The sequence below is a fragment of the Leptosomus discolor genome, chromosome 7, assembly GCF_034619465.1.
Source record: "Leptosomus discolor isolate bLepDis1 chromosome 7, bLepDis1.hap2, whole genome shotgun sequence".
Taxonomy (NCBI): Eukaryota; Metazoa; Chordata; class Aves; order Leptosomiformes; family Leptosomidae; genus Leptosomus; species Leptosomus discolor.
In genome coordinates, this window is record NC_141397.1 from 3667009 (window position 1) to 3681374 (window position 14366).

At 42.3% G+C, this 14366-nt stretch overlaps 1 protein-coding gene across 1 annotated transcript in view; it reads left to right on the forward strand.

Annotated features, from left to right (window-relative positions):
- Positions 1-14366, forward strand: part of PHF14 (PHD finger protein 14) — a 144667-nt gene that overhangs the window by 107046 nt on the left and 23255 nt on the right. The window contains exon 16 of the mRNA XM_086468151.1: positions 8687-8804. Within this exon, the coding sequence (XP_086324277.1) occupies positions 8687-8804 (118 nt within the window). The remainder of the gene's footprint in view (positions 1-8686; positions 8805-14366) is intronic.

Here is a 14366-nt window from a genome sequence, read left to right on the forward strand (position 1 = left end):
ATTTATGATCAGTTGTTTAACTAACGCCGTCTAGGTGTTGTGAGTAGGAGAAGACGACAAATGTAGCGTATCTTGGCTTTATTAAGACTTTTGAGATATTTTTGTGTGTGACATTCTGCTAAATAAGCTAGAGAAATATTCTCTTAATTAAGCTGCAATAAAATATGTAGCCGATGAGAGTAGACTCGTTACCATGGACTCATGGTCAAATGGTATTCCACTCACTGGGTTCCACTTGGACTCTTCTGTGTTCAGTATTACTATATTTTTGTTAATTTTTGCTTGAGTGTGTTAGGCGCTGGAATAAAGCGTTTGGATGCGTTTGCAGGTGATGCCAATATGATGTGAGGGACTACAGTGCTAGAATTAAAATGATATTTTAAGAAAGCATCCAGAAAAAGTATGCAGTGCAGTAAAGGAAAAGGCAGATCACTGTTTAGTGCATGATTATGATACAAAGAGTAACTAGTTAGGAAATAAGTCTTCAAAATAAAGGTGATGTGAGGGACTCTGGATCACTACCTGATCATAAATCAAACGGATCATGCCCGAGATGCACAAAGAGAGGTGTTACATTTAACACGTGGAAGTACTCCTCCTGTGTATTCTGAAGACGGGTATCTCACCCTTGGAAAAGCCTCAGCTAGCATTTTTATGTCCACTTTAGCAAGAAATATGTAGAGAAGGTCCAAAGCAAACTGAATTGAATGTTAAGACTACAGGAGACCTAAATGAATAATAATAAAAAAGCGCTTAAAATAGTTGCGTTTCGTTAATTTAGAGAGGACCGGGGAATGTGTCTTCAAACAGCCTAAATTAATACAAAGGTGATGAAGAGAGAAGTTGCCACAAAGAAGGGAAAAAAGAAGCTGTTCTTCAGACCAAAAATAAGTTAAATTGTAGTACAATGGTTTGGGTTAGGCAGTAGAAAGGGTTTCTTTCTGACAATAGTTGTGCTAGAGAAGTTTGTTAGGGAAGCCGAGTAATCTCTGCTGTTGGAGGATTTGCAGGACAGACTAATGTGTGTTAAAAACTGTTTGAGTGTTGCTGATACCCCCGTGGGAACGCTTGGTGACCCAAGGTGATTCCCTGCTGTGTTTTGTATGTTTGTTCCCCAGTACAGCTCTTTTGTAGGATTTTGTCCTTCCTTGGCGCTTTCTTTTGACGTTGGGTATTAATTTCGCTTTCAATCTCTCTCTCATTCTTATGAATAACTATGCCACTCGCCTCTCTTTCTCTGGAAAGCCAGATGTTAACACTTGATGTTTCACCTTCTGAAAGAAGTTTGATTTCAATATTCAAAACTCTAATGGGCTTCCCTAGCGCTTCTCAGACAACGTGCCGTTCAGTGTGGGTTGTAGTCTGAATACCTGAGGGTGGCACTAGGGACGCAATCCTGTATTGCGACTAGAACGTTCTTCAGAAAAACCAATGCGGCGTTTGCTAATAGCTTTCTGAAATTTTATACTCTGCAGTTTGTCAGGGGGGTTATCCACGGTCTTTCAGAATTTCCTGAGTTTCCCAAGAAAGACAGAAAGATTTTGGGCTTTTTTGGAGGCTGTAAGTTGTATAGCATTATCTTAACACATGCCTTGGAGGCATTGTCTTCACAGAAATACTTGATTTATACTGAAGAATGTTGTAAATATAAGTTCTGTGCAGTAGCAGCATAATATTAACAAAAGCAGACACATTTCACATAGGGTATATGTCAGTATATTCCCCTTGTATATGTGGGCCCTTAATGAATTTTGCAAAATAATTTATCAAAGCCATGTGTTTTATAGCTTTGAAGTGCTATGAGAGAGAGAAGTGAACACTTCTTGCTGAAAGGAAGCCGTTCACATACACATATAGTCAATTTTCTTTATAGCATTCTGTGTATGGGTTTAGCATAATACATTTAGCTACACAAATGTCTGCCAGATGAATGCTTATTTTCTTCTGCTCGTTTGTGGCGTAATTCATTGACACTATTTGTCAGTTCTGTTGAAGTGTTCGATGTTTAGGTTGTGTGACGATAAGCACCTGGGGGGGGGGGGGGAGTAGAAGCTACATAAAATGTCTTTTTCCTTTTGAATGTTTAGGTAGAATGTGTTGTTTACCTTTTTTGCTTTAAAGTAGAACTCTCTAGAGGTCAAAGCCATCAGAATTCACGCTGTTGTGTGTTGTAACTAGTGTGAAATACGGGATTTTTAAAAAACTTTGTGTAGCAGGTGCTGAAAAGTGTAGTGTAGATCCTCTGAGTGAGTGAAGGCTTTTCCACGTGATTACTGTACACTAAAGAGACAAAACAGTCATTTTATTAATGCCCTGGAGTTTGGACAGAAATCTGAGTGAGTTAGAGATGACAGTGTTTCCCACGTCCAGAGCTGTACAGGTACTTTATCGTGGGACTACTTTCAGCTGAAGATGAGGGAGCTCATCCTGCTGTCAGGCCGTCACCTTGCCCGTACACTGTCTCCATCAGTAGCAAAAGATATGAAAACCAGAGTGTAATAATCATCCTGTGACTGGTATGTTCCCTCAGCTTTCAGCCATAGCCGTGCCCCTCTCTCCTCCCGGCGTAACAGAAGAGAACCATAGTCCACTGTCCCACCGAACATGATAAACCTTGGAGGTCAGGGAGTGCCTTTCCTATGCTTGCATTGTACCTGGCATAACGGGAGTTTGAATATGGCCTTTGATTACTTTGCGTAATACCATGAGCATTATCCCTCCCAGAAAGAGTGTTTCATTTACTTAAATCCAAATGATGAAGTTATTAGAATCCCGAAAGACTTAGATTGGAAGGAGCCTCTGGAGGACATCTGTTCCAGCCACCCACTCAAGGCAGGACTGACTGCAAAGTTAGCTCTAACTTGGAAATTAGAAATTCCTTAGAGTTACATGAGGTTGAATTTCGAGCATCTTTGGAGATAGAGAGCATTTCAGGATAACCAGTGTCCGTGTTTGACGAGGCTGTATAATTGGTTTGTATCCAATATTGCATGCGTGTGCAGTCATGTAAGAATTTTAGTGCTGGAATCTGTCACACTCCTGATGGTGAAGTCGCCTAAAGCTTGGCTGGCCTGTGGGAGAAGACTTTCGAATTATTCTGGTGCTAATAGTTTCTTAAAACTGTTCTGTAGAACAGAAACTGCAGGCTGGCTAGACCATCCATTTTTAGTTGTTACGCCGCTTACAGGCGAAGGGAAAAGCGTAGAACTCAGGAAAAGGGAAAACCGCTTTTTCCATTTTACGTGTTTTTCTCTTTTGACAGTATTCTGCCTAAAAACCAAAGAGAGTTGCTAAGGATCTAGACCTTCTATTTTAAATTAGAGCCTAAGTACAGCACAGCGTCACATCTGGTTTGTGCTTGGTCTGTGACATAACACGGCAAAATGAAACCGGTTTCTCTTGGAATCCGTGGGGCTGAACTGAAGAATTTTGGTGTAGAATGGTAGGGTAAGGTGCAAAGATGTATCTTCACTTACCTTCACTTTGTTTCAAGAGATGGCAGAAGAGAAAGCTAAAAAGAAGGTCTTCCGCGTATTCCATAATGAAAAAGTACGATTGTTTCGGGCTCCTCCCTCAGTAAGTAGAGTGAATGTGCTTTTCAGACAGCATTAATAACAGTGCACTAAATATATGATTATACATAAATATTTCACCATTAGATCTTCAATCAATTCTTTACCTAAGGGCATAGGAAAGTGCCGCCTTTGGCATGACGTGTAAGAGTTGCTGATAGAACCCCCCCCCCGTCGTATTCGTCGTTCCTGCCACCCAGAATTTACCTCTTCCGTGGGCTGGTTGCGTTAAGGTGTCGCAGGAGCCCTCCTCCCCTGCGCCAGCCCAGCGTCGGTCAGCTGGCTCCGACGGTTTAAATTCACTTGAGCTACCTCAGCCTGCTCTGGGGTTTTGGGGAATGTTTTCCCGCTCCTTTCCGTTGGATCTATCGTACGGCGCCCAACAAGGAATAAAATGTTTTGCCTTAAGCTGACGTAGCTGGAGCTAAGCTGCTCCTCTGAACCCAAGGATGTGCTGCAGTTTACGAGGAACCCCCTGAGCTGTTTGCGGTTTCAGAGTGGCCCAAAACACTGAGGGATTAACGGGGAGAGAGATCGGGGCCTGAGCAGAAATATCTGTTCCTCGGGTGCTGCCAGCCTCCAGTCAGGACTGGGGTCCAGAACGAGCCGACAAGGAAAGAGATGGATATCGAGAGTTAAATCCTAAGGTGCTGGAACAGCCCTCGTGTGGCATCCCCCCAGCTAAGGGGCGCGTGAACCCCCACCCATCCCACTGCAGATCTCTGCAGGGAGTTCAAAAATCCTGGATTGGATCGCTTCTAATTTTGTTCTAATTAATTCGGAGTTTGCCGGAGTAAGGCTTATAGAAGTTCTCTAATTTTAATGGTGATGATGGTTTGTCAATGTGTATCAAAGTTCTACATCTTTTTTCCATTAAAATAAATCTTTCTAAGCCGCTGTGAAGAATAGGGAGTAGTAGATATATTTTGCAATTTTGTCTTTTGTCCAACGTGGTACCTTTTGGCGTGACGCTGCAGACGATGTGCAGTGATGTGTACGTAAGTGGGAGATTTCCTGTAGTCTCTGAAGCATATTTGGGAAGTTGTATTTAAAGATTAGGTTATTAATGTTGTGTTTCAGGGACGTGGAGGTAATTACTTTTACAGCTATAGAGGGGTGATGCTGTCTCGTGAATGCAAAATAGATTTCTTCACTCCGGCTGAATCAGCTCTTTGTGGTTTTCGGTGATACTAACCGGTGACTTACAAATGTGCCCGTGATGGGCAGGTTTTGCATTCGCTGTTCCCCTGGAAAAGCAGAGGTCTTTCTCCCCACTGCTCCCAGGAAGACTTCTGCAGGCCAACTGATAAGACTCCCTCCTGTGCAGGTAGATGGCAACGTACTGAAATTGGATGTGTGTGCCGGGCTTTGTAAATAAAATGAGATTGACCCCAGCCGTTATCTCATTTATCTCGTTTACATTGTAAAATCAGTATCTACACTATTGATTAGAGCATAATTAGTTAATTATGAACAGGGAAATGCAGAGTTATGTAGGGCTTGAGCACAGCCAGCTGCACTGCTAGAAAACTAATAAAAACAATCCAAGGGCACGAGCAGATGGAGCTCACTTTAACCAAGAGCAAAGCAGATGTATTCCAGGTATGGAAGTGCCTAATCAAGCTTTCTCGCTGGGAAGATGTAGCTGAGCTGCATTCTGTATTTTTATACGTGAAAAATGTTTTATTGTGTTTTAATTTATTAACCGGACTCCTTCAGAATTCACCTTTCTTCTTCACACCCCATTTTCTCGCTACGCGGTGGGCATTTCTCTGTCCTCGTGGATGGCTGGAGTGAGGAGCACGGCGATCTCTAGTTGGGATGCATAAAGTAATTCCAGGCTTGTTCCAACATTTGTAGTCAGCAATCACCTGTCAGTTAGGAGGGCAGGTTAGCTTTGTGGGGAGCTCGGTTTTGATTTTTCACAAAGTTTCCGCTCCAGCCGATGGCCGGGCAGTTAATTGCATTTGTAGGCCGTGTACCTGACCACCAAAAAAGTTACCCACAAACAGCAGCACGAGGAGGTATTGGCTGGTTTAAGGACTGTTTTGAAGGTGTGACCTTGAATCCACAAGGGCAAAAACGTTAACAGAACCTTTAAAATGGAGGAAGTGGTTTCTTTCCCTTTCCCCCCGCCCCAGCCCAACAGTTGAAGTTGTGCTGTTAAGCCACCTTCAGGCTGGAAGTGGGTGATCTCTGTAAATGGCAGTGCCGTGCGCCTCCTGTGCTCGGAACATGTCCGCGGTGTGATGGATCTGAGGGCATTCCCTGAAAGGCTGCCAGGCTGCCAGCGTGACACCTCTTGTGACCCACGCGTTTCCTTCTCCAATTCGGTGGAAAATACTCCTCGTTTGGTGTCGCTTGCTTATTTTCTGGATCTGACAGTGGATTTGCCATCATTTTATGCTGCTAGACAAAAGAACACCAGTAATAGTGTACACTTGAGGGCTTAATCTCATTTTCCTGGTGCCATTTCAACCTGGGAGTGAGGTTTTCTCTCAGAATTAAGAATACCAGGTTTGTGTTCTGTACTGTGACGTGTGTGAGCTTCACATGTTGTCCCGAGTCAGGCTCAGCAGACAGGAGGGTTCCCATTCATCATCTTTAACCAAGGTGCAGTGTGTATTCATCTTTCTTTTTTTTTTTTTCCCCCAGCATCATGCCCTGGGAACTTCAGAATCAGTGAATTTGTGTTCCACCATACAGAATCTGTGTTCCAATAAAAAGCAATTTGAAGGAAGTGTTTAAAAATATTTGGCATAGTTTCGTTTTCCTCACCATGCGGCTTTTTATGTTTTCATACGTGGAAATAGACTTTTGTTATTTGCATTTTCTCAGCTGTGCAGACGCAGATAGAAGCTATTAGCATCTGAAAACTTTCACGCAGATATTTTTAACTCGTTCTAGGAAAATGCAATTTTTCTTCTGCCAAACGAAACAGCTTTGAAGTGCTAAAAATTAATGAGAATAAATATTAAAATCGTTCAGCTTGAGAATGGCGCCTCCAGATCTGAATTTATTTTCGTAATGTTCTGGGTGTTACAGCCCAGCCCTGCTAGCTCCCTCGCTGTGCTTTGAAACGTGGCTGAAGGGGCAGTCGGCAATTCCAGATCCAAATTGGAAAAGGTGTAAGGAGAGATGGCAAAGCGTCCTTTCCAATGGGAAACGGTATCTTTTGAACGTGTAAACACTTGTGTTTATAGACAATCGCTTCAGAAAAAAAAAAATCTAAATTAATACTGTTTGAAATCGGATGTAGATTGTAGGATTGAGCTCTGAAAATACCCTAAATCAGTCAGAAATAACGCGATGCTTTATTTTGTGTTACTTAGAGGATCCCAAACGGTTTTGTGTCCATGAAGGGAGTTCAGAAGCACTGCTCGAGTGCAAGCGCTTTCACGAATAAGATTCTAGGTACAGAAATAGGTTAGTAAAGATAGATTCCTTTACAGATGAGAACATTGAGGCTCAAAGGAGGCTTAATCTTTTGCTGAAGGTCACGTACGCTGTTGGGGCGTAGGAGTGTAACCTCTCTCATCTCCCACTCTCAACCTTTTTATTACATTAATGTGCCTTTCGCAGGAAATAAAGCTGCATGTATTCCTGCTTGTGAGTAATGTGCATTAGAGCTCTTCTGTCTTTAAAACTGGAGAGTGGTTTCCTTTTTTGAGTGTTTTCTTTGTCCTGGAATTAGACTGAGTTACGACAAAGCAATCCTCAGGATATAGATTTGTAGTGTGGTATATCCCATTTGTAAAAAAAAAAATAGCAAGCCCATGTCTTGCGACAGTCATCCCTGTGGTGAAATAATCCGAAAAGGATTACTTCGTTTGGTTTGGAGGCTAACCCTCGGAGAAAAGTCACGTGCACGTTTTTCTCCTGCTAATCCAGCAGCACGTTCCGTTCATCGAATCCTCTTTCCGTGATGCACTGCGTGTTCTGTTGATAAATCACATCCCTCCCTCTCTGATCTGATGGTGCCTGTGCCATGCTGCTGGTATTTTTGCGGATTTTTGTGTTGCCGTGATTTGTAGAAGAGAAAATGAGTGGCCAGGGAAGCAGGGAAAGAAAGCGTAGGGGATTTCTTAGAAGATTTTCTTTTTAAACTTTTACTCTTTCCTGATTTTGGATCACTTATATGGGCTTTAATTCAGAGTTTCAGGGCATTTAATGAAGAGAATATTGCAAAGTAAATGCGAAAACAGCTTGCTTTTTCGTGCAAAAGAATACAGGGGGATATGGAATTAAAGCAAAGTTCAGTAGGATATATGAAAACCTGCTATTTGCTTTTAAAAATCTCTTTCTCATTTTGAGCATATTATTGTCCTGGTTTAAAATAACCCTGTCGTGAAGCACGTGTTAGGCTGTAGCATTTCTTTGGTGCTAATACTTTAAGAACAATAGCTATTCTGTATGTTTTGAGGGGTTTTTTATGTGGACCATACATAGTACAAAACACTACTGAAAGATTTATTTAAAAAGGACATAAAATCGTTGTGTGTACATAGGGCAGTTTTATAAGTGAAGGGTCACGGTGAAATCCTTTTAAATTAACGCCCCTTTCCAGAAAATTCAAAGCGAGTCAGAAAATATTTTGTGCATTTATTTATCAGCCACATAGTCCTTCTGTAAAAAAAATATCGTTCATGGCTGTAAACTGTACGTGGATAGTTGGATACGTGAGAAAACATTTCAGTTTGCCTCGAAAAAGCAAATGCGTAAAATGGTGCCTTAAACCTGTGAACAATCAGTATTGTCACTGTCTTAAAAAATGGCAGATTTCTGAATAAAAATGGCAATGAATGACACTGAAGTATCCAAGAAATTGAGCTGGTTAGACGTTTTTTTTCTTTAATTTGCAAGTCTCTGAAATAATAATGTCATTTATACGAGATGGTGACAAAGGTGATGCGTGAGTGTCTCCGTCAGAGTATTCCAAACTAGGCAGAACCTGCTTGAAGTGAAAGTGTTTGAAAATAGCCCTTAGAGAAAATGGGTGTTGTGTATCGTGATCACGGATCAGGAAATCTTGTGCTGAGAAGGAAAGCTCAGTCTAAAACAGTGCAGAAGGCCTGTTTCTGTGTATAAATACGTACTTCACTTTTCTGTTGCAGGTGTGACGAATGCAGGCTGTGCTACCATTTTGGCTGTCTAGACCCTCCCTTGAAAAAGTCCCCTAAACAGACTGGCTATGGATGGATTTGTCAGGAATGTGACTCTACGTCCTCCAAAGTAAGTTAATTCATCCTGTGAAATCGTTGACGTGTTCTGGTTTTGGCAGTCTTACTTAGTGTCTGGAGTTTTTGTTGAAGAGCTGTGCGTAGGGCTGCTCTGAAAAGCAGGAGAAGGTCGTAAAATAATGATTTCGGATTCTCTGTAAAACAGGTAAAAACCAGAATGTATGCAAAATGGAAATATTCTTAATCAATAAAGAGAATTTTATTATCCCAGTTAAATGCTTTCTTTCCACAATATGTTCTGAGAAAGGAGTATGGGTGCTGTATCAGAATTGGGAGCGTTACTGACCAGTGAAAGTATTTCGGGAGTAGTACAGAATAAAAACCTCTAAGGACAGAGGTAGAAAATGCATGTTTTTATAAATAAATGAAGATGGTTTGAATTACTAAACCTGTTTTTTTTTTTTTTTTCACTGGAAAATCGTATGAAGGTTGTTAATACTTTATATTGATTGGTATGCCTTGATCAAATACAACATTGTAAAACTAGAGCTGCATTTTTGACGTGGATTAACTCTCTTTAATAATATTGATGGTAATAGTATGCTTCTGTAGTACTGACTTTTCAAAAAATAAAGATTTTGATTCTTTCTTTGTCTGCACAGAAGCTTCTTTACTCCTGACGTTCTTTTCTGTCATCACCATAATAACCTCTGAAGAGACACTTTCCAACTGATTTTCGAAATTGGATTTATAAATGCATCTGATACCTCAGTGTCAAAATAACACTCTAAAAGTCTTTTACCATTTCACAGGCTACCCTGCCACTTATCCGGCCACTTCCTTCGTATTTCGCAGAGTTTTTTTAACTAGTGGGGAAGTGACTCGGTGTTCGGATGCGCAGGGGCACGGCTGGGCCGAGGTGCTGTCACGAGCTCCCTCTTAGCATCCGTGGGTCCTTACACCCTTTCCTGACGTTACTCTTACGAAGGGAAGGTGCAAAACGTTCGGAGAGGGGTGTCATTTTTGGCTTGCTGGTGTCCCTGGCCAACCGGAAAAATAGGGTTTTCGGTTTCACCCCGGGGGGAGTTAATCAAATGGTTCTTCTGTAAGGAGATGTGAAGACAGACATCAGAAATGAGCTGTCCGCTCCAGTTTGGACATCAGGCGATCTGTCTTGAATACCACTTCATGCAACGGGCGTTCCAAGAGGGAAGTAAAATTGTTATTGAGTTTCTGTCACCTACTCAAAAGGAAAGGGGTTCTTGATCACCGTAGTTAAAATCTTCCGTCTCCTGTTTTCGTGGCTGCTTCTGAGTAAACAGAGAACCAGGGTTTGTCGTTTCTAAATGTGTTTCCCCGGAGACCAGCACACCGTGTGCCAGATAAAATTTAAAAAATGCTTTGTCGTGTGAATGAAGTAGGATGGGCTTCACTCAGCGCAGGGGGTGTGTGTTAGTTTTAAAAATACGATGTTCTGGAGAGTAAACAAAGTTTCATGTTAGAACGATGGATATATTTTGTGTTATCCTAGTGGTTATTACAAGTTTTAAAACTGCTCGTTATTGTGTCTCATTTTCTTTTTCGTTCACCAGGGTCCTTAATGAGTAAATTCAAATAAAGTCTTTTGCACTTTCAAGCCCAGGCAATTGGAATTGTATGTGGGGGAATGTGGAATCAACATGAAAGATACTGAAAACCTGTCTTGTGGGGACTCCTTGTGGTTTCACTTAGGCACGTCCCCATTGCTTTGCCACAGAGCCGTGCAGAGAAATTTCCCTGAAAAAGCTGTATTGCTCTCTGTGTTTTAAAAAGTCTTTTTTGCTGTCCCTTTTTTCTTTGGTTTATTCTATACTGCGTAACGAATTCGGACAATACGGTCTTGAGCTGAGCTCCTTGCAGCCGCCAGGGGGATGCATTTTTCAAAGGAATAGGGCTTTGTTTATGTACTTCAGCATCTTCAGCTTCGATATTCCGTGTGGCTTTAGGATTGTGTGTTAGGTAGCCACGATTTTGCCCAGCTTTTCCCAGCCAGGAGGAGCTGATCCGACAACGGCCTTTTCTCCCCCCCTCTAGAAAGGGGAGCCTCTCGGACGTGCACTTAGAGCCCCGAAGAGGAAAAACCGTCGAGCAAGTTGCGCTGTTGGCTGCACTCTGCCTGACCCGTGGATGAATTGCCCGCCTGAGCTCCCAGCAATTGCAATCTCTCACTCACTCACTAAATCCAATTTTTGGTGTGTCACAGCAAAGTTCCTTGTAGCGATTACGGCAGCAGAACGGGGTTGAATTTCCAGCTGGGGCCAAGGAGGCTGTTGTTTAGTTTTCACTCCTTCAATTTCGGTCGTCTGTTTTGGTCCAATTTAAATCACACTTTAAAATTCCCCAGCAGTATCTCCTGTGGCAGCGCTGGGCCTTGAAAACAGTTGGTAGGTGAATTACCCTCTTTTCAGCGACGAGGGAGGTTATAGTGCGCAGCCTATAGTGGTTCAGTTAGTTCTTATTTCTAATTACGAATTTCAGTTTTAGATGCTCAGGAAAAGTTGCATACTGCTGACAACAAATAATGTGATTTTATTTTTAGGTTTTGCTGAGCACTTGCAGGTGTCAGCAGTACAAGGGATGTAATTTAGCGGTAATAAACATATGCTTGAAATCGTTATCTACCACAAACGTTGGACGTGCTGCTTCCATTTTGCTCATACCAGTCACAGGACTCTCCAGCAACGGTGTCAGTTTTTCCACCAGCACAACACATCCCTGTATTACCCTGCCTGTCAAATAACAGACAGACAGGGACTTTGCTGCAGGGCACGAGGGCAACAGCTTCGCTGCTGGTAACACTCGCTGTCACTTTTATGGAATGGGTGATGCTCGCTACTGAGGTCTGACAAGCTCTCTCATCTCAAAACCACTGTAGATTTTGTTACACCACGTGAAAGCTGAAGTATAACCTACAAGCTCTCCATTTCTCTAGCGTTATCCATCCACGCTGCGAAGGGGCTGCCGTGGCTTTCAGGCTTGGCAAAGCAGCGCTCTGAGTCATAAATGGCCTGGTAGTTGGGATTAGTGGCGTTCAGAATGGATATAGAACCTGGGTTTAGTTGAAGCTAATAAACAACAAAATAAATAAAATACAAAGCGAATTAGTCAATGTTATGATGGAGTAATATTCAGCAGGAATAAACGTGGCCTGACCATTCATTCATTATGTGCGGTAAGGGTTTCGTTAGGAGGTCTCGTTATTCCTAGTCGCGCGTTCCTTTCTATTGCCTTAATTTTAAAAAGCGCCGTTTCAGGTCTCTCCTCCGGTTTCAAAATTTTGCCAGGGACCAAGGCAGCACCGAGTTTGTGGTGGCTCGGTCGCTCCCGGCTCCGTGCAGTCTCTTTTGCCAGCCGCGGCGGCGTGGACACGTCGGGCCGTTGCTGGAGTGCCGCACCATCAGCTGCCTTCTCTCTGGGCTTCTCTTTAGCTTGCTCTTATTTCACCTTTTTTACTGTGTTGCAGTTTTTCGGTGGAAATAAATTGCCAGGATATATTCATAGAATTCCCATCTGAACCCCTCTGGAAATATTAGCTGGAACTACAGATACGTGACACCCCAGCCCTGGCAAGTAATGTGGTTTTGTACATCCTGGGGCTTGGAGAGCAGTCGTGGAGGATTTTGCTTATTAGCCAAGTAGAAGCTCTTCTTTGGGTATATCTCGCTTTCACATAGGGAATAAGCAAATAGAATTGGACACTGTAATATTAAAATACTGAATAGAACGTTTGACATAATATTTTTAATTTTTTAAATGTAACATGTATTTCAAACCTCTTCATTTGGTCAGATAAAAAGAAAAAAAGTGAGCGATTCAATTTAATTCCCATACTCCCGGACGTTTTATTCTAGTAGAAGATAAAGCTGGTGGTTAAGAGGGCCTAGGAGGAGTGTAGGAGTTTCTGATCTACTCATGACTTGAGCAGGTGACGATCTCCTTATGGGTTATGGGATGTAATCTTTTTCATCATGCCTTTTTCTCAAGCTCAGGGAGCATTTCCTCACACGTGTAGTTTCACACGAGTGTGTTAAAAAATAAACAACGAAACCAAAAAAATCCCGATGTCAAGCTGTCGAAATCTAGAAGTTAAGGTGGCAGGCAGTGCTCGGAGTCCTTTTGTGGCTGTGCCTGAGCCTGCAGCTTTTAATCACTTCGTGCCGTGATACTACTTTTTCCCTGTAGGACCCCTGCCTTCCCTGATGTGCCTGTTGAGGTCACTGAAAGAGAGGAGTTTGGGGTGAGGATTAGGAGAAGATCCTGCCTTTAGGTTTGCAAGGCGTGAAAACTGAAGCGATGATTTCAGGACCAGGGAAAAAAAAAATACACAAAAAAAAGGAAGCTTGACTTTCTGTTTGAAGTCGTTGAGTTGTGACCAGAAAATTGCCTTTTACCTTTGTCTCACCCCGCAGCTCCTGTGAATACTAGACAAATCAAAGTTTCCAGACATTTTGTGATTTTTTTTTTTTTTCTCCTTGTTTGCTGTTGCCCAGCTCGGATCCCTTGGCCCAATGTGCAAAAATGCAGAATCCCCCGAGCTGCAGCGGGCGATAGTGTAGGAAGTACCGAGTCTCCCTAATGACCGTTGCAAACGGAGTAATTCATTTAATAGACATTTTAATTCTCGCTCTCCCCGTGTCTTGGCTTCCGTTTGGCAAAACGTCGATACCACGCTCTTATTTTAGCCGTTTTCGTTGATCTGGATGAGTCCTCCTCTGGAGCTGCCTTCTCCTGTTTCCACGGACCGCGGGAGGGAGCCGAGAGAGCCAGCTGAGATCAGCGGGGGTTGAGGGTGGGGTGGGATTCTCCTTGCCTGAGTACACACGGAAGGCGGTTGAATCAGCGTTGCATGGGCAGACTTTATCTGGGCATTTACGAAACATTCGGAACAAAACATTTTCAATATAGCCAAAATCTTTTAAATAGACGAGAAAATCCTATTTGAAGATGATAGATGAGGTTGGCACACAGTGGTAGTGTATATACGTGCTTAATTATGTCTTAAATGTGGTTTATATTTGATCTATTTTATCATTTCAGTACAATGTGATTTTAAGCCGTTACATTTAAAATCCATCTTTCAAAAAATAACCCCAAAAATATCCTTCAAGGTCTTTTATATTAATTTAATCTTGTTTCGGTTGCGTATTCTGACAAAAGGTGGCTGCAATTGTAAGGAAACTGTGACCCTAATTTAGTCAGCGTACATCAGAGAGACCGTTGCATCAGAGAACTTTCCTTTGAGGACTCAACATACAAGCTGAGGTAGGGCAGTACCATGGCAAACGGAAAAACGGTGAAAGAATGCTGCTAATAAATCTGCTTGCTGATACAAGCAGAACATAATATAATGGGGAAAAGTTCCATTTTTATGCACCGTTTTTCAGCCTCCGGTTAGCACTGTTTCGGAGTGGTTTACAGAATAGCACGTTGTGTAGTGTAATTCAGTGCCATGTTTGTAAAGGTAGAATCTGTTGCCACTTTTACTAGGTGTGGCTGTTGTGATCAATTTTTATTTACATGGTCGTCAAGAACGATAAGAGTTAAACATTCGTGTGCCCATTCATGTGATGTAAAT